The sequence below is a fragment of the Mus caroli genome, chromosome 9, assembly GCF_900094665.2.
Source record: "Mus caroli chromosome 9, CAROLI_EIJ_v1.1, whole genome shotgun sequence".
Taxonomy (NCBI): domain Eukaryota; kingdom Metazoa; phylum Chordata; class Mammalia; order Rodentia; family Muridae; genus Mus; species Mus caroli.
This window is the reverse complement of record NC_034578.1, coordinates 62549050-62576938: the sequence shown is the minus strand read 5'-3', so window position 1 is coordinate 62576938 and position 27889 is coordinate 62549050. Positions and strand designations below refer to the sequence as shown.

The 27889-nt window shown below is 49.5% G+C and overlaps 2 protein-coding genes across 3 annotated transcripts; one reads left to right on the top strand and one right to left on the bottom strand.

The window, feature by feature from the left end:
• Window positions 1–400: 400 nt before the first annotated feature.
• On the top strand, window positions 401–3317 carry Kbtbd13 (kelch repeat and BTB domain containing 13). Its single transcript, XM_021171221.2, has one exon. It carries the CDS (start codon window positions 401–403, stop codon window positions 1775–1777), a length of 1377 nt encoding a protein of 458 aa, XP_021026880.1. The 3' UTR covers window positions 1778–3317.
• Window positions 3318–14325: 11008 nt separating this feature from the next.
• On the bottom strand, window positions 14326–25838 carry Ubap1l (ubiquitin associated protein 1 like). 2 transcript variants are annotated; one of them, XM_029481168.1, is made up of 6 exons: window positions 25604–25838; window positions 22340–22571; window positions 20035–20619; window positions 18193–18402; window positions 15367–15468; window positions 14326–14584 (listed from the first exon to the last, which is right to left on the bottom strand). In XM_029481168.1, the coding sequence occupies exons 2-6, from the start codon at window positions 22457–22459 to the stop codon at window positions 14450–14452; spliced, it is 1152 nt and encodes a 383-aa protein (XP_029337028.1). In that variant the 5' UTR covers window positions 22460–22571; window positions 25604–25838; the 3' UTR covers window positions 14326–14449. The 2 variants fall into 2 exon arrangements, with proteins under 2 accessions (XP_029337028.1, XP_021026847.1); XM_021171188.2 differs by lacking the exon at window positions 25604–25838 and having other exon boundaries at window positions 22340–22595.
• Between the last annotated feature and the right edge of the window lie 2051 nt (window positions 25839–27889).

Genomic DNA, 27889 nt, shown 5'->3' with positions numbered 1-27889 from the left:
TGGAGGTGGGATGAACGCCATGGCGTGAATACAGCGGTCAGAGGACAACTTTGTGAAGGGGGTTCCTCCTTCCGAAACCTTTATGTAGGTTCTAGGTTGAACCCAGGCCAACCAGGCTTCTAGACAAGAACCTGTTGAACCATCTCTTTGGCCCTGTCACTAGTCTCTTAATGGAACTGAATGACCACACAGGTGTCCAGATGCCCTCTGGGCCCGGAGGCTATCCAAGCCTGCGGGCCACATCACATGAGCAGATCCTATCTTTAGCCAGGAAGGTATTTATAACCCCCAGGGAAGTTTTTTTTTTTTTCCCTCCCCGCCCCGGGGTAGCCCCAGAGTCAGTGGCCCCAGGCAAATCTAGGCCCCCCAGCGGCCGCAGCCTCCGCCCCTCTGGCTCATCATGTCCCCAGGCCCCGAGGTCCCAGTGCAGGTGTGGGTGGACGGCCAACTCTTCCAGGCGGAGCAGTCGCTGCTGGTGGAGCACTGTGGCTTCTTCCGCGGGCTTTTCCGCTCTGGCATGCGGGAGGCGCGCGCCGCGGAGGTGCGCCTGGGCGCGCTGAGCGCCGCGGGCTTCGGCACGGCGCTGCGGGTGCTGCGCGGAGAGCGGCCGGCGCTGGCGGCCGACGACGAGCTGCTGCAGGCGGTGGAGTGCGCCGCGTTCCTGCAGGCGCCCGCGCTCGCGCGCTTCCTGGAGCACAGCGTCACGTCGGACAACTGCTCGCTGTTGTGCGACGCGGCCGCCGCCTTCGGCCTGAGCGACGTGCTCCACAGCGCTGCGCTCTTTATCCGCGACGGATCGCACGAGCTGGTGGCACAACTGGAGCTGCCCGAGGCTCGAGCCTACGTGGCGGCGCTGCGACCCAGCACCTACGTGGCGGTGAGCACTCACACGCCCACACCGGGCTTCCTAGAGGATGCGTCGCGCACCATGTGCTTCCTGGACGAGGAGGAGGACGCGTGGCGCACGCTGGCCGCGCTGCCCCTGGAGGCCAGCACACTGCTGGCGGGTGTGGCCACCTTGGGCAACAAGCTCTACATCGTGGGTGGCGTGTGTGGTGCCAGCAAGGAAGTAGTGGAGCTAGGCTTCTGTTACGACCCAGAGGGTGGCACCTGGTGCGAATTCCCCAGTCCTCACCAACCGCGCTATGATATGGCACTGGCTGGCTTCGAAGGCCGCCTCTATGCCATTGGTGGCGAATTTCAGAGGACACCCATGAGCTCTGTGGAGTGCTATGACCCGGCCACAGGTTGCTGGAGCTTCGTGGCGGACTTGCCACAGCCGGCTACAGGGGCTCCCTGTGCCCAGGCACGTGGCCGCCTCTTCGTGTGCCTGTGGAGGCCGGCAGACATCACTGCCGTTGTCGAGTATGTGGTGCAAATGGACAAGTGGCTGCCGGTGGCTGAACTGTGTCGTTCGCAGAGTTACGGTCACTTTATGGTGGCCCATCGCGACAGTCTCTATGTAGTACGAAATGGACCTTCCGATGATTTCCTGCACTGTGCCATCGATTGCCTCAACCTGGTCACAGGCCAGTGGACGTCGCTACCTGGCCAATTTGTCAACAGCAAGGGAGCACTCTTCACGTCTGTAGTGCGTGGGGACACCGTTTATACTGTCAACCGTGTATCCACGTTGGTCTATGCCATTGAAGATGGCACCTGGCGGCTGCTCAGGGAAAAGGCTGGCTTTCCTCGGCCTGGCTCTTTACAGACCTTCCTTCTGCGGCTGCCTCCTGGCACTACTGGACCTGTGGCCACCGCACTGCCAGAGTTGTGAGCTTGGAATGACTTCAGAAGATAACACAAGTCTCCATGAGCCTTGGCGGTGTCCTCGTGAGCCTTGGCTGTGTGATTGGGGAGCTCTTGGGAACTCTTTTTTCCCTATTAAGACACTCAGGTTTGCTTTCAGGTGTCCACGAAGCCCTGAGCAACGTAGGTGCCTGGGTCCTTAAATCTCTTGGGCTCTGTTGAGAGCTGGTGGGTCACAATCTCAGGGAAATGGGTGGGGTTACAATTTGAACAATCCAGACTTGTAGGCGAATACAAGTCTAGCTATAGCTACTATACTTCTAGCTAGAAGTGGGTTAAGTGATGTTAAATCAATCTGCTAATTAGCAGGCACAAAATGTCAATACAACGTTGGCCTGTTGTTGTCAGCTGTGGCACAGAGAAGCTTGAAGACAATACCAGCTTTCTTAACACAAAGGTCAGGATGAGAAAACAGGTCTACACATAATTTGCCTCCACCCACAAGCTGACAGCACCATGCTGATTTTAAAAAGCAAACAACACACCGTGCAGTAAGAAGAATACTGAAGCAGTCAGCCTGGAAGAACAGCTTCAGATCACAGAGTCTGAGCGTTTCAGGAGCAGAGAGGGGGAAGGCTGGACAAGACAGGGTCTTGGTAAGCTCCAGCCTTTTTAAGCCGAACAGCAGAAGATGGAGACATTTCGGCAGTGAGGCTGGACTAAATTATAGCAAAAGAAACTCAGCTGAGCCTGAAGCAAGAAGGTGGGAGGGAGCAAGGGTTCCCTACAGTAGCTTTAAGGACTGGAATGGAAAGGGAGTACCCGGGTGTAAATCCTTGACCTATCTTTTTTGTGATCACTGTAACCATAGACTGTTAATCTCCTGACTTCCGGTTACTTACGGTGGATGGAGCCTAGCCCTGCTGACCTCTCAGGGCATGCCTTCATAGATGTGCCACAGGCTCCACCTCTCTTGTAATCTCTGCTGTGGCCATTCCCTGAGCCTACAGTGCTATCCCTCTTCCTCTTTGTCAGTTCCATACCCACCTCCTCTCTGCAGGCTTGGCTGAGCCAGCTCCTGTTTTCCTGACTTGGCTGCCAGCATTGCTCATTGATCTCTGTGTTGGATATGCAGCCATACCTGTTTGCAGATAGAAGGCGTAGGGGTCCAATACTTTTAACTGAGCCAGGCACCCTCTTGCCTGCGGAATGAAATGAAGTCTTACAAGAACCACTAGTTAGGGGTCTGCTACTAACTGACAGGTGCTGTTAAACAGCTGCCATCTTAAAAGCAATACCCAGACCCAGCTTCTGTTACAGATGCCTGCTTCAGCACTACAGCCTGGCCACATCCCAGGTAAATATCTCAATGGTCCGGTATAGTCTCCATCCTCCAGGATTTAAGGCTCATAGAAAACCCTGGCTTCAGAAGTCGAGAATGCAGCCTTGGCATGGTACTTCCTGAGCATGCCTCTTCCCTGATGTGTATCCCAAACTTGAAATAAGTTGCCTTTGGGAGTGTGGAATTGTCTAGCCTTTTAGTCTAGTCTGATGAATCACAACAATAAACTCTGACATTTGTATCCTATGGACTCTAGGCAAACGTTTTTGCATTCATTTCTTCAGCCCCCAAAGTGATGCTGTTAGGGACCCACTGGGCTCCTTTGACTCTAATTCCAGGTGATGGAACATTTTCCCCAGCAGCCAGAGCACTGCCTCTTTGATCATGCATGCCTCCTGACCAATACTGAACACATGTCATTTATAGCAGTAAGGTCTGTCAGCTCATGGGCTCTTTCTCAACTCAGTGAACTCTAGATTTGTCTCTGCTGGGCCTGCTGGACTGGCTCTCTACACTTTGACTGTTGCTCGTGGAGAGCGGCCCCTTCTTTCAGAAGTGTCTTTATGTATAGTAATGATTATTTGATGTTCATGCATTTTTCCCTAAGTTGACTTATTTAAGTGTTGGAGAATTTTAAGCAAGAGCTAGGTGTGGTGGTATATACCTTTAATCCCGGCACTCAGGAGATAGGGGAAGATAGAGCTCTACATAGCAAGTTCCTGGACAGCCATGGCTACATAGATACTGTCTCAAAAATAAAAATAAAAAATAAAAAATTTTAAGCAAAACTGAGGAGATAGCCCAGTTGGTAAAGTGCTTGCTTTGCAAATAGAAGGCCCTAAATTTGTCTCAAGAGCCTATGTTTAAATATATATATATATATATATATATATATATATATATATATATACACAAAAAAAAGTAATGAGGGGGACTGTAGATAGCTCACCTGGTAAAAATCTTTGCCTTGGAAGCACAGGGACTTGAGTTAACCCCCCAGCATCTACCTTAAAAATCTGGATGTAGAACCATAGGCTTGCAATCCCAGTTCTGGCGAGGCAGAGATGTTGGAAGTACCCAGAGCTCCCTAGCCAGCCAGCCTTGCCTAGATGGAGAGTTCCGGGCCAAGGAGAGACCCCTTCTCAGGAAGAAAAATAAAAGGTATACAGATGAGAAATAACAACAGTCTCCTGGCCTATAAGCAAGTGCATGTGCACACTGGAATGTGTGTAAGCACACTTAAGCCCACATGCACACAAACTCTTGCACACATATATGTGCACAGGTATACTGTGGTGGTTTGAATCAGAGTGGGCCTCATAGGCTCATATATTTGAGTGTTTAGCCATCAGCGAGTGCCCTTGTTGAAATGGGTGTAGCCCTTGGAATGGGTGTTGGAGGAAGTATGTTGCTTGGGGTTGGCTTTGAGGTTTCAAAAGCCCAAGCCAGGCCCATTGGCTCTCTCTCCTCCTGCTGCCTGCAAATCCATGTATAGAACTTCCAACTAGTTCCCACTGTGTGCCACCCTGCTCCCACCATAATAATGGATTAAACTTTAAAAAAAAAACTGTAAACCAGCCCCAGTTAAATGCTTTCTTTTGAAGGAGTTGTCATGGTCATGGTGTCTCTTCACAACAATAGAGCACTGACTAACACATATACACCCCCCCCCCAATGTAGTTCTCTGAAAGAGCAGTATGTTCTCTTAACTTCTGAGTTCTCTCTCTTTCTCTCCAGTCACTGTTTGTTTTCCTCTATAGCGTTTAACATCATCTTCTCTGCTATATTTTCACCTATTATTTTTTTCTCCCTGCTAAAATTTGAACTCTATGAGAGCAGGCATCTTAACCCATGCTTGCTAGGGTTTGAGCCCAGGGCTTTGAGCGTGCTAGACTAGCACCTTACCCCTGGGCTATGTTCCCAGCTCCAGGGTAGAAACTTTTGTTTATGTCATTCACTGATGTATCACTAGTACCAGGACCAGGGTCTACAATGTAGCAAAGATGTATACCATCTGTTAGATGAATGGGGCGGATTTAATGATGTCTTCTAATAGAACAACCAGATGAGTCAATAGACCAATAGAAAAGACCCTGGGAGAGGTATGGAGCAAGCCTCGGACTTCAGAGGAGTTTCTGGTAGGGCAGTAGGGTTGAGGGGAGTTGTAAAGGCAGAGAAGACTTCAGGAGGCAAGGATGAGCTGTACACCGGGAGGAACGGGATCTGAGAACAGCAGCCGCACTTCTCTTCCTCCCCAGAGGGGAAGAGGCTGTGGTTGGAAAGGCTAATCACTAGTGAAGGATTGCTCCTCTTGGCGGTGGAGTACACAAAGAACCAGTCTGTTTATTTTCCTCTGGCCCCAAGCAGCTGGGCCCCTTTTTCATCCTAATTGCTTTATTCAAGTTGCTGTCATTCCTCAGGAGCAGCAGCAAATTAACTGTGCTGCTGTAAGACCCAGCTGTTGGGAGACAAGCTACCTCTGAGCATGGGGACAAGACCCCAAGGGGAAGTCTCATCCCAGCACTGTTCAGTGCTGTCTCGGTAGTCAGGAAGCATGAAAACATAGACCCCTGGCTCTGGTATCTCAGCAGCTAAGAAACATAAGGGGAGTTGAGGAGAATCCAGTCCTTAAAGGGTTTTCCCTGTAAGCACAAGGACCTGACTTTGCTTTCTACTTCTTACATTCCTAGAACCTACATAAGCAAGAGGATTGGAAGTTCAAGACCAGCCTAGGCTACATAGTGGGTTTGAGGCCAACCTGACACCAAAAACCAAAACAACAACAAAAGCCAAGCACAGTACCATGGGCTTATAATCCAAGTGCTGAGAAAGCAAAAGTAATTAAGTCTCTAGGGCTCCCTGTCAGCCAGCCTCACTTAACTGGGAAGCCACAGGTGCCAGTGAGAGACCAGTGAAAACCCAAGGCACTATTAGAGAGGATTTCAGGCGGCTCACTCTGTAGAGGGGCAGGCCTGCTTGCTTGCCAGTTAGCTGGTGTTAGAGTCAAATGTTGGCTCCAACTGGCTTGTTGTTTGTTTGTTTAAATGACAAGGTCTCATGTTGTAGTCTTAACTGACCTGGAACTCTCTGTATGAACCAGTCTGTCCTTCCACTCAATTATATATCTAGATGCATCTGCTTCCAGAGTGCTTGGATTAAAGGTAGGGTGTGTGTCTGTGTGTGTGGTGTATTTTTTAAACATTTTAGTTTAGTTTTATTTTATTTGTGTAAGTGTTTTGCCTGCATGTGTATCTGTGCATCATGTGTGAGCCTGATGCCCAGAAAGAGCAGGAGAGAGGGTCAGATCCCCTGGAAGTGGAACTACAGATGGCTGTGAGCTGCATATGTGGTTGCTGGGAATTGAACCCGGGTCTTCTGGAAGAGCAGTCGGTGCTCTTAACTAATGAGCCATCTCACCAAAACTACCTGGATTTTTTTTTAAAGATCTATTTTTATTTGTGTGTGTGTGCACCCTGCTGGCTGGGTAGTTATTCATTCATTCATTTAATTTAGAAACAGGGTCTCCTATAGCCCAGGCTGGCCTTGAACTTGTTATGAAGCCAAGACTGACCTTGAACTTCTGTATTTCTTATCCTCCACTTGTACTGGAGTTGAGATTGCAGTGTGTCTTCCAATTCTGTATTTATTGAGATGAGATCTTATGTTGTCCAGGCTAGCCTTGGACCTTCCAGCCTCAGGGTCCTGCAGCCTCGGCCTCGGCATACACCCCCAGCCCAGCTCTAACCTGGTTTCAGTCTGAAGCAGGGATGGAGGTGAGAATGAGCTGAAGGCTTCTGCGGGCTGGGCCAAGCACCCAGGCTGTGAGCCCACAGATGAGGCCCAGCCCGAGGGTGCAGCTTGGAGAACTTGGGTTCTGTTTTTCAAGAAACAGGAGCTGCAGCTCGTTTCTAAGGCTATGAATGTGACAAGCAGAGATGTGTGAAAACCCTTGAGACACCTGTGGCTCACTTGGCTCCTGTGACTTGGGTGCTTCTGCAGAGGGGGCCCGGTTGGTGGAGGAAGTGTGAGTCAAGGACTCTCTCTCCAGCTCCCTCCTCCAGCAGTTTTACCTCGGCTTTTTTCCCCCATTGCTCTGGACAACAGCCCTGTCAGGTGGCTATTTCCAGGTAGTCCTTTCTGGCTTCAGATTGGGGTACTGACCTATATGTGCAGGTAGGTGTAGGGGTGCAGAGAATGCCCTCTCACTGCTGTGGATTGTCCCTTCACCCTTCATAAACAGCCTCTGTCAGTAGGTTTCTTCTAACAACCCAGTTTGAGTAAGCCATTTCCCTGGCGAGAGCCTGCTGGCTGGCTGAGTGCCTGTCCCCTCTGGCCCTCTGCAATCCGGGCACCAATCACCCGGCAGTTAAATTCAGGCACAGTAAAGCATGTTGGTAAGTGTCCATCTCAAAGATTGGCCTGATCTCACAGTGACTGGAACCAGAGAGATGCCTTCCGGGTAGGGGTGGTGTTTCCATGACCGGAAGCTGGAGCCTTGCCTCCCCAAGCCACTTTGAGGGGAAACCATGATCTTTAGAACCCCTAAGTGGCAAGGCTGGGAATGGGAACAAGACAACGTGAGAGCCATGCCTGCTAGGTAAGGGATCGAGCAGGCCCACAGCTCCAGCCTCTAGGTTAGGCCTGGCCCTCTCCTCCTGGCTAGGTCTGAAGGTAGCCAAGTTTAACTATGGACTCCTTCAGGGTCTCCAGGAAGAGATCTGGAGGCTCATACTGTGGCCTAGGAAGTGCCGTCCAGGATAACCGTTTTGCTGTGCATTTTGTGATGGGGTCAGGGAGAGAGCTGTGTGCAGGCCCACAGGGGGGAGAGCAAGCTGGGTGGTGGGATGCTCCAGCTGCCAGCTCAGACTTTCTGGATTTAAATCCGTTTCCAGGGCCTCCTGACTGTGTGCTCTTGGCCAGCTGTTTAGCCTCAGAACATCAAGTGGGCATCTGGTAGTGCGTACAGTAACAATGCCTAAACTCAAGGGCTGTAAGGAACACAGAAAGGTCAGACCAGCAGTGCCTGGCTCATGTCAATAAGCGAGAAAGCTCTCAACCTCAAGGAAGGGCTGTGGGTTATCTTAGCAGTAGCAAGCAGCTGGGCTGGCTGTAAATGAGGAAGGCAGTCACTGACTGTGGCAAGAGTGGAAGCCACAAAGAGGGGCTCTTGGCCTGGGAGGCATCTGCCATCATTTCTCCCACCAACGCATTGTCTCTAGAACACAAACCCAGTTCCCTCACCACTGTCGGGATCTGGGATAGTGCTTCCCAGACAGGAGTCCTCTCAGTTGGGTTGTGCAGATGGCTTGCCCTGCTGCAGATACCAAGAATATGCTGTACCTCTGACCTGTTCCTGAGGGCCCTGCAGCCTGGAGAAGCTCAAAATACATCCTTTACCATCAGCCTCTTACCCTGAAACTAACTGCCTCCTTACCTCCCCCAAGCCCTACCCAAAACCAACTCAGAACTGTCCCTAGAGTACTCAGTCTCTCTCTCTCTCTCTCTCTCTCTCTCTCTCTCTCTCTCTCTCTCTCTCTCTCTCGGTGTGTGTTTACCACATCCATCAGGGAGCTTAGCCGTGTGAAGCACAAGTTAGACTGGAACTCAGTGAGTTAAGGACCAAACTGAAAGGCCTTGGGTTTACTCCGAGCTCCTTGGGACGGGCAAGGGCAGCACTCAGCGGCACAGGCTCTGCAGCAGGAGCAGATCTCACTTGTCCAAGGCCAGGACCAGAAGGGGCTCTCAAGGATCCAAGAGTACATGCCAGAGTAAGCTGGCCCCAAGCAATGACATGTGTCCACTCCTGATCAAGGGAGGACAGGGCACCTTGACAGTGCACTAAGATGGCTCACAGCAGGGGGAGGGGCTGCTTCCCCAAGTGCTTGGGAGTTACCTAAGCACAGAGCAGTTCTTGGAATTGCCTAGCTACTTAGGGAAAGTGGAATGAGGCTAAGCCATGCCCTGGGGCTTGTCCCGGGCCCCCCAGCTCCCCAGCACCCTAGCTTCTATCTTTGTATCCTCATCTGGAACCCAGTGAATGTCTCTGTTCAACCTGGAAACATTTTCTTAGTGACAAAATAAACCAAGTCATAGGTTAAAAATCTCGAGCAGAGAAACATCCGATGACGCCACGTGGGCAGTTGCCCAGGGGACACAGAGCTTGCATCTCCTGAGTGGGTGGCCTTATAAGGGCAGGTTCAGGCGGAGAGTGGGCAGGAGGGAGGGCCACCAGCAGTGGCAGTAGCCTTGGAGGCTGGGGGTGGGTGCCCCACCACTGGGCAGGGTATGGAACAAGCAGGCATTCTTGGCTAGGACTCAGTTCTACAGGGGGAGCTGGCCAAATGCAGCCCAGGAACCCCTGCTCCCCACCCTACCCCTACCCCCTATCTCCCACCCCCACCCCAGCACTTTTTGCTGTCATCATCAGCCCAGGCAGCAATCTGTGTTACACCAGCCTCCCAAGTCAGAACTCTGGCAGGTCACTGAAGGGCTGAGACCATTTCCTGTTTTTTGGTTTTTGGTTTTTGGTTTTTTTTCCCCCATCCACTTTCACCCTGACCCATGCCCAGCTGGGATGTTAGGCAATAAAGTTACATATAGTGGGAAAATTAGTGGATTGTTTTTGTATTAAAAAACAAAAGCAAGCAAGCAAACAAACAGACAAAAAAACAAACAAACAAACAAAAAAAAACCCAGGGTCTTATGTAGCCCAGGTTGGCCTCAAACTCCAGTTGTAGCTGAGAATGATTTCTGATTCTCTCGCTGCCTCTACCTCCCCAGTGCTGCCTCTACCTCCCCAGTGCTGGCTTTGCCAGTATGAAACCCTACTTCTGGTTTGTGTGGTACTGGAGTTTGGATCCACAGTTTTGAACATGTTAGGCAAGCATTCAACCAACTGGGCCACACCCTAGCCATAGCCAAATGAGTTGTTCTTTGGTGGCAGTTTTGACTCATGACCTGGACAGCAACTCCTGGAACACGGGTTTGAGGATGGAGGGTGGAAGGGGGATGAGATAGGGGGATGGGATGGGGCAGGGACAGGACAGGGGACTATACTCTTAGAGAGTCCAAATTGCCCAAGTGTTCCCGTGACATCAGCATACATAGGAACTAAGGTTTGGCCCCTAGGGTCTGAAGGAGAGGTTACTGTCCTTGAGGTGACCCTCCCTCGTTAGGAAAGACTCCCATGAGCCCCTGAGGCCCAGATCCCCCTTATGGTGGGACTCATGGTCAAGGTTGGAAAGTTGGCCTTCCAACCTTGGCTGTCTTTCACGGTGCCTAAAACCTCATCATAGTCTAAGATCAGCAAAGGGCCGTGTGCTCTCTGAGGAGACCAGCTGAGGCTTCTCCAACAGCAGGCAGACAGGAGGACAGGGGGGCTACAGGGCAGATTTGGACCCAGGAAATGAAGGAAAAGACTGACAGATGGAGAAGTCCCGGAAGAGATCCCAGGCTGAGTTCTCCACCCCAACCAACCGAGATCTAGGGGTGTGCCTCTCCACTGTCCCCTGCATGCCAAGGTCAAGGCTGAGAGGAGACTGTGGCAGCACCTTGGCCAGCACTCCTCCCGTGGCAGGAGAAGCATGACAGCTGCAGGAGGCAGACTCACACCCAAGCGAGAGCAGGATGGAGAGGGGAGCAGTGCCCTGGCGGCCCAGCCTTGCCTCTGCCCTGGCCTCTGGGAGGGGCCACCCTCCCTGCACATCAGCCATGGAACTAGGAACTCAGGGCTACACAGAAACCCCATCTCGCTCTCATTCCTTTCTAAAATAGGGATGGATGTCCCACATATGGCATAGGCACAGTTTGTAACCATTCATCACGAATTATATGGGGGAAGCACTGTGACGTGAGGCAGCCTGGATAATGATGCCCCAAGAGGTTCTGTCCTAATCCCTAGCACCTGCGAACCTGTCATTTCCATGTAGAGTGGACTTTGCATGTGGATTGGACTGGGCACCTTGAGAAGGCAGATCACCCTGGCTTAGTCCCATGGCCTGGGATAAACAGCAGGGGTGCTTCAGAGGAAGTGGCCAAGGGTGAGCTAGACAGAGGACAGTTTGCACTTTGTTCCCTGAGGGCACAATGAGCTTGAGAGCTCAGCCTGAAGTGGCTTCTAAGACAACTGTCCTGTCAGATTGGGGGTCTTCTTTCTTTACCCTGCTGGCATGCATCTCCCAGGGAACTTAGAGGGGACCGGAAAAGAAGACGGGGGTGATGAGAAGCAAGACTGGATCTGCTATTTGGGCCAGACTTGGCTTTGCGTGGGGCTTAGACTGCACCATCTTTGTGGTCTCCCTTGTAGGGGGTCATCGTATTCAGAGGCTGATTTCAGGTAGCCTGTGTGTGTCATCTGCTGATACCTCAGTAGCCACCTGACTCTGAATAGGACTCATAGAGGCACCATTTCCCCAGGTGATCCTTCCATAATCCTTTATTTTGGATGCTTTCTTCAACTCTGCTGATCAGAGAGGCGTGGTCCCTGGGAGGGACAGGCCTGCTCAGGGGTTCTGAGGTTGGGTGCAGAATGCTGCTGTTCCCTTCTGAAGCTGTGGAAATGAATGAGAAAACCGAAGACTTTTATTTATTTATTTATTATTATTTTTTTATTTTTATTTTTATTTATTTATTTATTTTTGGTTTTTCGAGACAGGGTTTCTCTGTATAGCCCTGGCTGTCCTGGAACTTACTTTGTAGACCAGGCTGGCCTCGAACTCAGAAATCCGCCTGCCTCTTGCCTCCCAAGTGCTGGGATTAAAGNCCTGGAACTTACTTTGTAGACCAGGCTGGCCTCGAACTCAGAAATCCGCCTGCCTCTTGCCTCCCAAGTGCTGGGATTAAAGGCGTGCGCCACCAAGCCCGGCAAGAAAACCAAAGACTTTTATTTTTAAGATTTGTTTTTTTATTTATATGAGTACCCTGTAGCTGTCTTCAGACACACTAGAAGAGGGCATTGGATCTCATTACAGATGGTTGTGAGCCACCATGTAGTTGCTGGGAATTGAACTCAGAACCTTTGGAAGAACAGTAAGTGCTCTTAAGTGCTGAGCCATCTCTCCAGCCCTTAAGGATATTTCTGACCCACAGTTTGAGAGTGTCCAGCTGACAGTTGCTCGGGTCTGTCATATGAGGGCCGTGGTAAGGCAGAGCATTGTGGTCTATGAGACAGCAAAATGACTCACATTATGATAACCGGGAAACAGAGAAGAGAAGGCAGGCCAGGGTCCTCCCAAGGGCATGGTGCGGCTCCTTTCTTCCTGGCCTCACTTCAGTCCCCACCAGCACCATCAGCTGGAGACTAAGTCTTTAACATGTGACCCTCTAGGGGACGTACATATAAGAGCTGGTGTTCATTAGATGACGGGAAGAATGAACAGAGAAGGGTAGTGGCTACAGAACAAGGGAGGAGACACATGTGACAGGCTGGCGGATGCAGTGAGTGACAGAAGCATCCCGTGCATGATCCCACTCAACCAGAGTCATTGAAAAGTTTTAACATGTATTTTATGAATGAGAAACTGAGGCACAGAGAAGATAAGTAACTTTCAAAAGATCACACAGCTAGTTAGCTATAAGGCTCCTACTGATCTCAGAGTGTAAGCCTCAAACTTTATTTTTTCCACCTCCTAAAAATAATTAGTGAAGGGGATAGGACTTAAGAGGTGCCACCCCTCCTTGAGGAGCTACACTATAGATCCTATAGGCAGTTGATGACTGAAGGAGAGATGTAGTGATGTAGTTACTGGTAAATCTCCCCGTGCTTGGTAAACAACCCAAATTAAACTTAGGAAGTCATTATATAAATGAATGCAAATAAAAATCTAGAAAACGATTATTGCAAACTAACCATTTTTCATTCATAATCAAGCAATAGTTTCCCAGGAATGGGAATGAAAGGGTTTGTGGCAGGAAGGATGGCAGTGGCAAGAGCCTTGCAGGTCACCTCTCATTCAAAGGCCTTAATACAAGTGGCACCTGAGCCAGATTAACTTAACTAGAACAGGAAAAGCCTCAGGTCCGCCACAGCATCTCAGTGTTCACACTTCAATTTTACCATCTTTTCCAAGTTAGTTTGGTTTTGGCAATAGACTCACAGCCACCTGCATGCTCACTAGCTGATTTTCCCAAATACTTCTCTGTGCATTGCCTCCAACCCACTCAAAGTCAGGTAGAGGGCCAGGGAGTATTCTCAATGCCATGTCAAGCCGAGTGGCTTTGAAACTTAGTGGAAAGGGCAAAGGGGCTCTGTGGGCCTCAGGAGACCTGGGTAGCTGCCCCAGACTTGCTGTTTCAGCTTGTAGAGGTTCCCAGTTCACGCTGAACAGGGGAATGAAGCCCTGACAGACAAGGGCACTCTCCCTGAGGTTTCCACAGACCTGGGCTCCAGCTTGATTTATAGACCAAAGAGAATGAGAGAGAGTGAACCCAAGAACGTTGGGTTGGCTGCAGTCAGAAGCAGGGCACTAACCCTTTGGCCTCTGACCTCTGCTTGCCTGAGTCACAGGCCACTCCACTGGCTGGTCCTCTCAGTCTCTGGAGGTCTCTTAAACACAGGCTTCCGGTGGCTGGAGACAATTGCCCTGACCTTCCCAACCCCACCATGCTCTCCACCTGCTGCCTCTAAACGTTGAGAGGCGGCTGTTTGTATCTACTGCTGCCTTGGTCTTCTCTGTGCTTCTCGGTGAGCCCAAGATGCTTTCTGAGTCTTATTAGCTTTGTTGTTAATGTTGTTGTTTTGTTTTTTGAAATCAGTTTTCTCTGTGCAGCTCTGGTTCTCCAGGCTCGACTCGAACTCAAGAATCTCTTTCTCTGCCTCCTGAGTGCTGGGATTAAAGGCATGTGTCACCACACCTGGCTTTGATCTTGCTAGGTTTTGTTTATTTTATTTATTTATTTTTATTTATTTATTTATTTATTTATTTATTTATTTATTTATTTATTTTGATTTTTCGAGACAGGGTTTCTCTGTGTAGCCCTGGCTGTCCTGGAACTTACTTTGTAGACCAGGCTGGCCTCGAACTCAGAAATCCGCCTGCCTCTTGCCTCCCAAGTGCTGGGATTAAAGGCGTGCGCCACCACTGCCCAGCTCTGTTTATTTTATTTTATTTTATTTTATTTTATCATAATTACTGTTTTTGGTTTTTTACAGCAAGGTTTCTCTATGCAACCCTGGCTGTCCTGGAACTCACTGTATAGACCAGGATGGCCTTGAACTCAGAGATCCTCCTGCCTCTGAAGCCCTAGTGCTGGGACTAAAGGTGTGTGCCACCACCACTGGCATTATCTTTTAATGATTCAGTTGGGATGGGTGGCAGGTCTGGCCCTTCACTGTCAGCCATGCACCAATGTCCCAGCTTGTCACTGGGCACAGGCCACCAGCTCCTCCAGAGCCTGTTCGCGCCGATTGCCGTGGACCAACAGCACCTCCTTGATCCGGTCTTGCCGGAAGCCCATGTCACTGAACTGCTTCCAGAGCCGCAGGAACTCCCCTGCCTGAAGAGGAGGCACAAAGGTTACTTTACCACCACGGCTGCCTCAGTCCTGAGTATCCCCAACCCTGGTGCCTACTGACCCTCAAAACAGCCCAGAAAACTGTGCTCCCTTCCCTAGGGACGCCTGACCCTGGGCCAATGCCTGTCATCTTCCTCTTCCTCTGGGGATGTTCGGAAAGAAGGTGCCAGCCTTGCTGAGGTGCTCTCATGTGGCTCACTCTGGGCTCCTTGTGATTGGCATTAGGGCAGCAGCTCCAGGAGAATGCACAGGGGGATCTCCTATGAGCTGGCATGCTGGGCTCACCCAGCTCAGCCTCTCCTAAAGAACCCCCCCCCCCGAGTTTTCCTCTCCTGGTTGGTACCCAGTCCTTCTTGCAAGTCCCAGCTCTGTGAATTGCCGCCTTGTGACTGCAGTTGGAGTTGTCATGGTTCGAGTTACTTTCTGAGTGCCTAGAGCTCCCTGGATGCCAAGGGCAGCAAACTCCCTGAGTTCAAGCATCTTCAGACTGCTCCTACATGGAAGTCTCAAACCCAGCAGGCATCCAGTGATAGGTGTTTTGTTGACACAGTTACCTACAGTGAAGCCCCTGCTCCTCCACCCTCCAGTTCCCTCCCCACCTCTTCATTCGCTGACTCCTACCTTTGGCTGTGCTCCACTTCTCTAGGTCAGTACTTTCTCCCCTGTGTGAGCAGGCCAGGTCCCTTCTGACCAGCTCTGGGGCCACCGCACCCCTGCACCCCATGCTCCCATTCCCTGGGGACCAGGCAGGAGGCCCAGCTGACCTGATGCTCGGAGAACTGAAACATCTCCATGGCCTCGTCCACCAGCGCCTCGTCGTAGCCCTGCCGCAGCAGCCTGTCGCAGGCACTGAGGTAGCCGAGAAACTGGGCCAAAGAGGGCAGAGATGGAGAGACAGTGAGAAGAGTGTCAGGGGCAAGCTATGGGGCCAACCAAGAATCCCACAAAGGCAATGAGTCCTGAACAACCCGTCATAGGTAACAGGAAGCCAACAGAATTGGAACAGGCTTCCCTTGAGAACCAGCAGAGGGGTGACAGCAGGTTCCTCAATAAATGTCCCAAGTTGAGGGATAGAATCCAAGAAAAGAGCTGTTCATGTGTTTACAGAGCCTAGGTGGGGTCCAGGACAGGCTTTAAGCAAGTAACTCAACCTCCTCACCTCAGCCACCGCACGGACGACCACCAGCTTAGCCAGAGGAGCACCTAAGTGCAAAAGGACCCTCCTCGCCCATCTCTATACAACCCCCCACCCCACCCCAGACACACCTGTCACCCAGGGTGAGTGGAGTTCACACCAGACCTCAGCCTGCACCACAGCTGGGGGAGGGGGCAGCGAGGCAGGACAGTTTCTTCTGGAGCATACAGCCTGGTGCTGAAAACCTGTTCTAATCACCCCGAGTTCATTGTGGGGACAGGGTTCTTTGGCCTTCAGGGTAAGTAGCATCACCTGAGGACCATTAGATCCAGGCTGGCCTGCCTACATAGGGAGCTTGAGGCTAGCCAGTAATAGAGTAAGACCCGACTCAAAACACAAACAACAACGAGAAACAAACTAAGTGTTGCCTTAAGGTGGCGAAGTTGGCAGAGCCCTTGCCTATTGTGTATGAGGTTCAGTCCCTAGCAACATATAACTGGGTTCTGATGGTGCACTGGGGAGGTGGAAGCAGGAGGGTCGGAAGTTCAAGATCAAAGCCGAGGAGCTGGCTCAGTGGGTAAGAGTGCTTGCATCCCCCCCCCCACATCTGGATGCATCCCCCACATCTGGATGCTGCCACATGCGGGCCTAAAACCTCAGCACTGTAGGAGGCAGAAGTAGAAAGCCTGGGGCTTGTTGGCTGCCAGCCTAGCCCTGGGTGTAGTGGGAGAGCTGTCTCAAGAGAACAGAGCAGAGAATGACAGAATGGTATTTTCTCTGGTCTCTCAAGCAATCGTGTCTGTATTTGCACACACATATGCACAAATACTACACTAGATCACACACAGACACACACGCTAATAAGTTAAAGATCACTCTTAGCTACATAGTGAGTTTAAAGGCAGCCCGGCCACATGAAATTGTGCCTCCAAAACAAATGTGCCGCCTTTCACCATACCCTGGCCTGCTCATGTCCTCAGCTCCCTTCTTTTCTCAAGGCCTCTGTCCAACTCTCCATCCAAGGCTGGCCTCATTCTCCTCCCAGGAGGCCTCTCTGCAGACTCTGTCTCCCCTGGGCCATCCTTGGGGCTCTTAGGCTCCATCCACCCAGTGCAGTGCACACGGCTTTGCTCTGACTTTGTGCCCACTGACTTCTGTCCCACAGTGGGGGAGGTTAGTCAATCACCACTGCACCAGCAGGGGAGGCAAAGGAGCCATGTGCATAAAACGAATTAAGAACGGCAAGGAACTCACAGCTTAGTGGAGGAGATAAACCAGACATGGGAGACTATGCCAGTGCCGGGCAAATCAAAGCAGGCTTTATAGGGACAGGTGCCCACCAAAGGCTCTAGGCCGTGAGAGCCGTGTGTGTGGCTGGGAAGGAGGAGGTCAGGTTTCTGTTGACCTTCGGGGCTGGCAGGAGCACAGATTGTCTAGCCAGCCATGTGGTTTTCAAACTCTTGGAGCTCCTGGTCTGTTTGTCCCAGCACAGCAAGTAGCAGCTAAGAGCAGGCTGCCTGGAACAGGAGGCCGAATAGCTGCAGACGCACAGAGCCGGGTGCTCCTGAGAGAGGAACTGCGGGACACCCAGACCTGGCTCTCAGCATATCTGAAAGCCACTCACCCCCAACGCCTTTCACGGCTGAGGACATGGACAGCCTGGCAGAGCTGACAGCTTGTCAAGGAGTCTTAGTCCTTTAAACCTGGACTAGTCTGTGAGGTGGAAAGGACTGTGCAATGTGAAGGCTAGGCCAGGTGACTTTGAAGTTTTTGCTCTTATACTCTTGGAACTAACTGGACTAGTTTTCTGAAGAAATGTGGCCCAGTTAGTTGGCAAGTATCACCAATCACTGGACTGAGGCAGCCGTCCTAACTGAATCAGCAAATATCACATAGAAGTAAGAGACTATCTGGAAAGATGTGATAGTATCTGAGGAAGATACCTGAGGCAGACTTACTTCTGTATGGCCTTTACACATATTCGCATACACACTAGCACATACATGGACAAATACACATATACATGTTCTCATAGAGATTGGCCTACTGGACAGTTCTAGAGAGGTTCTTGACTGCTTAAAGCTTCCGAATCCTGTATGTGGTACATGGACTAGGAGAAGGGTTTGACCATGGAGATCCTTAAATGGTCACAGGGATTCCTTGGGAAGTCCTGTGGAAAAGAGAGCAATAAGGCCTAAAAATTCAATCACTAACTTGGTAATTTGTGCCAGGTTGAAGTTCTACCACTAAAGAGACGGAAGAAAGGGCTGGGCCTCTAGATCAGTAGGAGAGAGCTCGCCTACTATGTGCAGGGCCCTGTGTTGATCCCCAACACTGCAAGAGGGGGCACAGGAGAGGGGGGAAGAGGAAGCAAGACCTTGATCAAATTAGAGGGGAAAAGCCATTTGACCTTTCCTGACTCTAGCATGCACCCCTCAACCCCAGGTCCACTCACCTGGCTCAGGCTCTGCCTCCCTGTCTTCTGCAGCGCCTCAATGGCCCTTCCCAGGGGATAGCCCAAGGCGACCACTGGCCCGATGAGGTCTTGCTCCTCTTTGGTCAGGGCAGACAGCAGGTCCGATGCTGAATCAGGATGCAGTCTACAGGAGACGAGGGGCTGGGGTGTCTCCCTCAGAGGTGGCAAGCAGGTGTATGGGCTGAGGGACTGAAATACAGACAGGATGGCATGTCAGCAACCAGAGGCGGTCACAGTCAGCTGGGCTGAACATCTTAAGATGTGGCTTTGTGTCCTACTTTCTACACTGTAGAGAGCTTTGGGTCCTGCAGGCTCCAGGTCTCCATCTCTGTTCCCTTTCTCGGATGCCAACAGAGCCATCTTAGAACTACCTCGTCAGACTGTTAGGAGGCATAAATCTGAACACGAGCAAGGTGATTACTTAGCAAAGGCCCAGTGTGCAGAAGCTGTCAGCAAAAGCTACTGTTTCACTTAGGGCTTGCGACAGTGCAAATGAAATATGACCGGTAGCCTAGATGTGGTGGTACATGACCATAATCATAGCTACTTAGGAGCTGAGGCAGGAGGATTGCTTGACTCCCGGAATTCAAGTTGAGCTTGGGTAGCATAGTGAGAGGCCAGATGAGGACGAAAGACAAAAGGCAGACCAAGTATATAGCTCGGTTGGTAGCATGCTTGCCTAGAATGCACAAGGTCCTGGGTTCAGTCCTTAGTATCTCATACACAGAGCTTGGCAGTATATACTGTAATCCCAGATGCAAGAGGATAAATAGTTCAAGGTTATCCTCAGCTACCATTACATAGCAAGTTTGAGGTCAACCTGGGCTACATAAGATTGAAAGCCAGGTTCAGAGGAGTCAGTGACCCAACACACAGTGCACATTTGTGATATGAATCCACCTTGAGGCTGCCAGACCCAGTGACTTAGTGAGAGGAGCCATCTCCCCAGCCACACTCCTAGACAAATGGATGGACCTGGAGGGCATCATCCTGAGTGAGGTAGCCCAATCACAAAAGAACTCACATGATATGTACTTACTGATAAGTGGATATTAGCCCAGAAACTTAGAATACCCAAGATATAAGATACAGTTTGTAAAACACATGAAACTCAAGAAGAACCAAGACCAAAGTGTGGGCACTTTGCCCCTTCTTAGAATTGGGAACAAAACACCCATGGAAGGAGTTACTGAATTATTTCTGATTGAGCCACCAAGCTTCTACAGGCCTTCTCCACTGGGGAAACCTTAGATCTGAGTCTTCAACCGGCATTCATTGAGCGCCCCCTGTCGGTAAGACCTACTGTTAGGTGCCCAGGAAACAAAAATGAATGTTATCCCACCCGGCACCTAAAAGAATTCATATTCCACTGCAAGAGAAAGATGGGACTAGAAACTGAGGTTATTAATTATTGTGATGTGCGTCCCTGTGTGAAATCAAGAGATGGGGGAGCCTCCAGGTAGAATATACTAGACTGCAGGAAGGACCACAGGGCCGGGTGGGAGAAGGTTACAAAGCACTGTATGAGTCGGGCGTGGTGGTGCACGCCTTTAATCCCAGCACTCGGGAGGCAGAGGCAGGCGGATTTCTGAGTTCGAGGTCAGTCTGGTCTACAAAGTGAGTTCCAGGCCAGCCTGGGCTACATAGAGAAACCCTGTCTCGAAAAACAAAACAAAACAAAACAAAAAACAAACAAACAAAAAAGCACTGTATGGGGGGTTGGGGGGGGGGGAGCACTGTATGGAAGAAGGACCCTAGGTTGGGGACCCTTAACCTGGAGGCCTTGGCTTGGAGCCTGTGGCCTTGGAGGAGAGTTCTTACAGCAACTGTGGGCTTGTGGTTCCGCAATGGAGGCATGGCGCCGGCGGTGGAGGGTCGTGGAGGCAGCTCCGAGACATTTGGGAGCTGCGGTGCTGGGCCAGCGTCTGGAGCCGGGCTGGCGCTCAGGCTCAGCGTGCGATGGCCGCGGAAGCGGTGCAGGAGGGCTCGAGGACACGCGGCTAGTCTACTCTCCGAGAGCCGCCGCCTGGCGTCAGCCAGCTCAGACCTCATGTTTCGCAGCACATCCAGGGAGCAGCGACGATGGCTTGTAGGGGAGCCGGGCTGAGGGCTGCTGGAGTCCATGCCCTCCTCACAGGCAGAGGAGGTGTCTTCCTCGTCCCCCTTCTCTTCTGTTTCTTCTTCTTCCTCCTCCTCTTCCTCCTCCTCTTCAGGAGGTTCTTGCAGTCTAGCCTCTGGGTCTCTGATTTGAGCAGGTGCAGGCACCTGACTGTATTTTGGACTGGCTAGTAAGAACCAGGCTGGAGGGGCTGATGCAATCCCCAGGTCATTGCACTGATGGGAGCAAGATCCTCGGATGGCTGCTTCTACCCAGAAGAGAGCCTTCTTTTCCAAGCTGAAGTCATACTGCAGAGAGATGAACGATATGAGGCTCAGCTGTGGCAAGCCACGGCCATGGGGTCATAACCCTCAGTGCTGGCTTGGGGACCCTGTTCAATTGTCAGTTGGGGAAATTTCCTGGCTCTAAACTTCAGGTATCCTCAGAGCCCACTTCCATCTTCCCTTACAGATATTTCTGAGGCCAACAGACATCAAAGTGATTTAGTGATAAACCCTGGCAAGAAGGTCAAATCAAGTGAATTAATAATCACGCTAAAATGCCAATATTTAAAAACCCTCCTCTCAAGGTTTGGGGAGATGGCTCAGTGGTGAAGAGCACTGGCTGCTCTTCCAAAGGACTCTGGTTTAATTCCCAGCACCCACATGTTAGCTCACAACTTTCTATAACTCCAGTTCCAGGGTATCTGACACTGTCACACAGATATACCATGCAGGCAGAACACCAATGCACAGAAAATTGAACACACACACAAAATAAAATAAAACCATTCACCATTCAATATGTCACCGAGCAATAGCTACCTTAAAACACTTCACTAGAGTTCTTGGGGCCTGGGGGCTTAGTTCCGATGGCTTGGTGCTTGCTTAGTGCACACAAAGCTCTGGGTTCCAACTCCGGCACCACACAGACGGGGCATGGCTGTGCACACCTGTGAGCTCAGCCCTTGAGAAGCAGAGGCTGGAAACCAGGAATTCAAGGTTCTTCTTGGCCTCATAGTGATTTAAGACTACCATGGGCTACATGAAGCCCTGTCTCAAAAAACCCCCCAGCAATTACTGAATAAATCTTCATTCTCTGGACCTCAGGTTTCTCATAAGCAAAACTGTTAAGAGCTGGACTCCTTTTTATTACTGCCTTGTTTTTGACATGTGTCTCACTATGTAGCCCAGGCTTTATGGGAACCCAGCTCTTCCTGCCTCAGCCTCCTAAACACTTGGATTGAATAGCACGTGCTACCATGCACAGGAGCCCCAGACCAGTTTCCAAGTTCCTGGGAACTTTAATTTTTAAAATCTGTGTCTACCCTATGATATATCTATGCTATAATATGGGTAACTCTTCCACCTTAGCTACTGTTACAGCCCTATGTTTTAGTATAAATGCAACATATATATCTCCCCTATATCTTTAAGTAAACTCATTTCCATAGAAAGTTAAATCATTTTTATCCTGAGGTTGCCTGTGGCACCCACCCTGCAGAGCACAAGAAGCTTTCAGGCCTCCAGCAGTGGGCTCTGTCTGTGGACTACTAATCTGTCCTAATGTGCAAACAGAACTACTTGCACTTTTTTTTTTTTTGGACAGGGTCTCTCTATGTAGCCCTGGCTGTCCTGGAACTTGACTGTAGACCAGGCTCCACTGGCCTCTGCCTCCCGAGTGCTGGGATTAAAGCTGTGCACCCAGCTAGCTTGTACTTTTAACAGAGGATTCTGGAGATCGAGTCTTATCAAGAGGGACTCTAACAGCTGATGAGAAGAGGAGACGAACCGAAGTATGCTGGCAGCGACAAGCACTTCACACAGGTCGCTCACACAGCTCCCAGCTGACCTAGGGAAACAACCTCACCGCCCAGACACCAGTCTTCTCCATGGAAGTTAGTGACTTGTTTTCACACTCCCTAGATTATTGGAAAGCAACCCAAGCTTCCCTTTACAAACATGAGACAGGCCCCAGGGGCTCAGCCTCAGGCGTTAGAGCCAAGAGCAAAGCTAGACACTCACTTACCATTGTGCCCAGCAGGAGCTCTCTACAGTCCAGGACACTGAGCTCAGGCACGGGGTGGGGCTCTGTGTCCATCACAAAGCCCTTGGATACCTTGAAGGGGACACCATCGAGGGCATTCATTCTTCCAGAGAATGGTGGGACCGTCTCAGAAGTAAGTGGCCAGACAGCAGGGAGAGGTTGTAGAGTCCTCAGAACTGAGCTCAGGCCACACTCTATGTGGTGGCCCTCACAGCTGGAAGGAAAAGATGTAGCGGCCAGTGTTGTACAGAGAAGAAATTAGTAAACCCCACAGCATCCACGTTGGCTGCTTTCTGTCTAAGTTACAGTATCAGGCATGCCCAATCCAGACCCATAGGCTGCATGCACCCCAAGATAGCTATGAACAGGACTCAATAGAAAACTAGAAACATACTTAAAACATTATGAGATTATTTTTCAATTATTGCCTTGGTTTGATAATTCAAACCCGTGTCATTCTTCGTGAGTTGTCCGCTAACCTCCACATACATGCTGTGGTGTATATGCATGTGAACATATACACAATAATAAAATGTAAGGTTTTTAAAGAACAACAAAATAAAATGTACCTCTCTATAGGCTAAAAGGCAACGTCCTCAACTGAGGAAAGAATATCTAACCGTCTACAGCAAACACCCCATTCCACAGGAAATAATGAAAGGTGTGCTCAAGACTGGAGGTGACACAAGGGGGTCAGACCACCGGCTCTTCTGTTCAGCATGATGCTAGCTTGTGCAAAGGGGGAAAGCTCATACAGATACATATTGCAAAGAAGGAAAAAACAACCATTATTTGTAGATGAAACAGTTATAGGAGCCAAGTCCAAAGGAATCTAACAGAACTCTTAGAATTAGTAACACGACTTACAAAGGACACCGGAGACACAGTCAACACCAACAGTAAACCGTATCCTTCTGTGCAAACAACAAACCATGTAAACGCATTTTTTAAGTGTAATTAAAGAAGCAGGACCTGGTGGTGCACACCTCTAATCCCAGCACTGGGAGAAAGAGGCGGCCATCTCTGAGAGTTCGAGGGCAGCCTGGTCTACAAAGAGAGTTCCTGGACAGCTAGAGCTGTTATACAGAGAAATCCTGTCTCGAAAAACCAAAATAAATAAATACATACAATTAATCAAAGAGTGACTTATTAAAAATAGACAACTGGTGTTTACTGAGATTATATCTACCAACAAGTACTTAATCTAACACAGTATGTGTAAGACCTCTATAGAGAAAACCAAAAGCAGGCTGGAGAGATGGCTCAGCGGTTAAGAGCACTGACTGCTCTTCTGAAGGTCTTGAGTTCAAATCCCAGCAACCTCATGGTGGCTCACAACCATCAGTAATGAGATCTGATGTCCTCTTCTGGGGTGTCTGAAGTCAGCTAAGTGTACTTACATATACATAATAAATAAATAAATCTTAAAAAAAAAAAGAAAGAAAATCAAAAGCTATCAGATTAACTAGAGGTGCATACCCTGGTCGAAGATGATAGATAAACTTCAATATATAATTCTCGAAAATCTAATGTACAGATCTCAAGGATCAAAATTCTATCACGTTTTGAATGTAAATTGGTATGCTAATTCTAAAACTAAATGAGATGCAAAGAACCAAGAAAAGCCAGGACAGTTTCTTTTACCTTGGATGTCTGTCTGCATGAATGCAACTAATGTGTGTACAGGTTCCCAGAGAGGCAAGAGTGCTGGGTTGCCTGGAGATGGAGATAGGCAGTTGTGAGCTGCTCGACACAGGGTTGGAAGCCTAACTTTTGGCCTCTGGGAGCTCAGAAAATGCTCTTAAGCACTGAGCCATTTCCTTAGCACCAGGGCAATCTTAAAGAAAAAAGGTGAGAGGGGAGGGATGTGGGAGACAGACTACAGACAGACAGACAGACAGACAGACAGACAGACAATCAGAGATCTACTACTGGGAGACAGAGGCAGGAGAATATTTGTAAGTTCAAGTCAGCCTGTTCTACATAATGAGGTCCATGCCAGTCAGGGCTACATAGTGAGACCCTTTCTCAACGACTAAAAAAACAAAACAAAACAAAACAAAACAAAACAAAACAAAACAACCAACCAATCAAGCAACCGCTAACATCCCCCAATCAACTAACGAACAAACAGCACAAAGTGGTGGCAGGTGACCAGAAGAGTGAATAGCCCAGAGGCAGACCACATGATAGAAACCCTTGATTAATGAGACATCCTGCTTTGTAGAACAGTAGAAAGACTTTTCAATAAATGTTCGGGATCAACATGATACCCATCTTGAGGGAAAAGAGAAACAATCTTGGGTCTGAAGATATAGTGCAGCGGTAGCATCCTTGCTTAGCATGGCAGACCCTCAGAACTGGAAACCACTGGCCTCTCCCCCACCTCATGCACTAAGTTCAGCCCTATAGTTCTAGATGTGAATGGCAGGCAAGGCAACAAAGCTGAAAGTGTGTGTGCCATCGTGTTGGAATAAACAAACACTTCTTTTTTAAACTGAGTGTTTTACCTGCCTGCATGTTGTGCCTTGTGCTTTTAGAGACTAGAAGAGGACATCAGATCCCCTGGGACTGAGTTACAGTTGTGAGCCACCATGTGGGTGCTGGGAACTAAGCCCAGGTCCACTGAAGGAGCAGCAAGGGCTCTTAACAGGTGAGTCAGCTCTCTATTCTAAAATAAATCCTTCTTTTCTTTGATCGTTTGTAAGGCATTCACTTTTATCAAACTGGTCTGGAGACTGTGCACAGGTAAGCCTTTGGCTGTGTCACCATCTCAGCCCATTTCCAGGGAGACCAAAAGCCAAAAGGGGGCCATGATGACTGACTATTTGAAAATAAAAACAAAAATTAATAAGCATTAAGGCAGAAAAAAGTTAAAAATATGCAATAAATATAATTTATACAAAAGCAATACTGCCATGTCTCCTGCATGAACTCAGAACATAGACTGAGTCATCCTCCTTTCTAGAGTAGGAGGCAGCATTTGGGAGGAAGAGGGACTTCCTGTAACCAAGTATCTTATTGGAATTATTATTAAACAAAAATGTTCAATCAGTCTTCAGCCACAAAAGTACAACTTAAGGATGCTTCTCCAACCAGCTGTGGTCGCCCTCACTGTTGCAGTTTTTGAATCCCGAGTCAAAAGCACCAGAACAAAACAAACAAAAATTTAAAACAAAGCACAAAGCCATGCCAGTGTTGTCTTATGTTTTCCTGCACGTTAGGTTTTGTCAAGGAAAGCTGTACCCAGAAGCCTTGTTGGAGGCTGATGAAGTGGCTCACTGTTCTGCTTGTCCATCCACATCGGCTGAATGGTAAACAGTGAGGTCAGGATGTGGCTGCCAATCTGTGCTCAGAGAGGCAATGGCCTTGATCTTCACAGAGCTGTGAGCCAGAGCAGTGCTATCCTGCATCCTGTTGACCATGCCTGGGTACGTGGTAGTACCACCAGACATCACTAGTTAGCATGGAGGTTTTTTACATTACACTTCACAATGGAAATGACAGTTTTCTGGATGTCACAGGATTTCATACCCAGGAAGGCTAAAGAGTGCCTCGACGAAATGGAACTTCTTTTTGCCAACAGTTATGGCCTGGTTGTAGGGTAGCTAGCTAGTAGCTCTTCTTCTCCAGGGAGGAGGAGGGTGCAACAATGGCTGTCTCTTGTCCCAAGTCCAGGACAACATAACAAAGCTTCCCCTTTGGCAGTGGCAGAAGCTGTAGCTATGCTCAGTCAAGATCTTCATGGGGTAATCTTTCAAGTCTAAGACAGTCAGGTTCTGATGCAGGATGGTGTGGATGAGAGCACAGTCCTTATAGATGGGCACAGTGTGGGTGAGAGAGCAACCCTTGCAGAAGGGCATAGCATTGGTAAGAGCATAGCCCTCATAGATGCACAGTGTGGGTGAGAGTGTAATCTTTGTTGATGGTAGCAACGCAGGTGACTCTGTCTCCAGAGTTCATGGTCCCATCAAGCTTATGCAGGGATAGCACATCCCACGTGGCTATGTAATGGGTTGGGTGTCAAAGGTTTTGAACATGATCTAGGTCATCTTTTATGGTTGCTTTTAGGGTTCAGGTGGAGCCTCAGAGAGCACCATGGGGTACTCCTTTGGGGCTACACACACCTCATTGTAGAGGGTGTGGTACTAGATCATCTCCATGTCGACCCAGGTGCCTTGTTCTAGGGGATACTTCAGAGTCAGGATGCTTTTCTTGCTCTGGACTTCAACACCCATATAGGAATCCTTCGGCTCAAGTCCACCATCACACTCTGGTTATCTCTGACAGCCCAGGATGGAGGTAAAGACTGCTGGGGAAGCTGGGCAGTGGTGCTTTTCATCCAAGCACTCAGGAAGCAGAGGCAGGTGGATCTCTGTGAATTTGAGGCCAACCTGGTCTACAACTTGAGGCCCAGAACAGCTAGGGTGGTTACACAAAGAAACCCTGTTGCAAAAAAATAAAAGAAGACTGCTAGGAGTATGGGGCTGCTTCATAAAGAAGTTTATAAAAGACCAAGGATGCAGAGCCAGTCTGGGTGGCACAGGCCTGGGTGGCACAGGTCTATAATCTCAGCACTCAGAAGTCTGAAGCAGGAGGATCACAAGTTCAATGCCTACCTGGGTTATAGAATGAGGTTAAATCAGGCCTGGGCAATTTAGTAAAACTGTCTTAACATAAAGGTAAGAGAAGGGCTGGGGCTACAGAGTTCTGTGGTGGAGTGCTTGCTTAGCAGACAGGAAGCCCTTGGCTAACACCCAGTATCACATGTATATTAATACAAAGAAATAGACTAGCCATGAAGACAATACTGATAAACTGGATTAAAGTTAGACGTCCTAGTCATCAGAGTTTAGAGAAGACCAGAACGGGAGACTCATATTTATGCACTGTCGGTAAGGAAGTAGTCAGTACCAGTCCACAGTGCCTGCCGAGGCAGAAATGCTAGAATTAAAAACCCGTCTTCATATCACTTGTCTTTTGGATAGCACTGTAGTGTTATCTGCCCTTGATTTAGCAATACAAGAAGTTCACTGCTTTGGAAAAAGCAAAACAAAATAACAGCAAACAAACAACAGCAACAAAACAAAGCAAAAAACAAACAAACAAACAAACAAAAACCCTTTCACATGGAATTCAAGCTCAAAACTACCTATAATACAAAGTAAACTCCTGATCGTATGTTACATAGCCTGGCAGTTTGCAAATGAGAGGAGCATGGACCAGGGTATGGCTCTGGCTCCACACAATCTGTCATCACAGACAGGATGAAACAAAACCCTGCTGCTTGGGGTCACTGGTCGGTCATCCTGTCCCTAGCAGGACAACCTCATGGAGAGCTAAGGTGGGTAATCTGGGAACAGACAGGTCACGTGACGTCCGGTGCCCAAAGCCCTTAATTCCCTCATCACCTCCACTGACCTGTCTGTTCTCATCAGCGTCTTCCTGCCTGAATTCGCATCCCTGCACATCAGTGGGTGGCTCTCTATGCCCTTCTATGGGCAACAGCAAGCAAATCTTGGGGTAGCCACC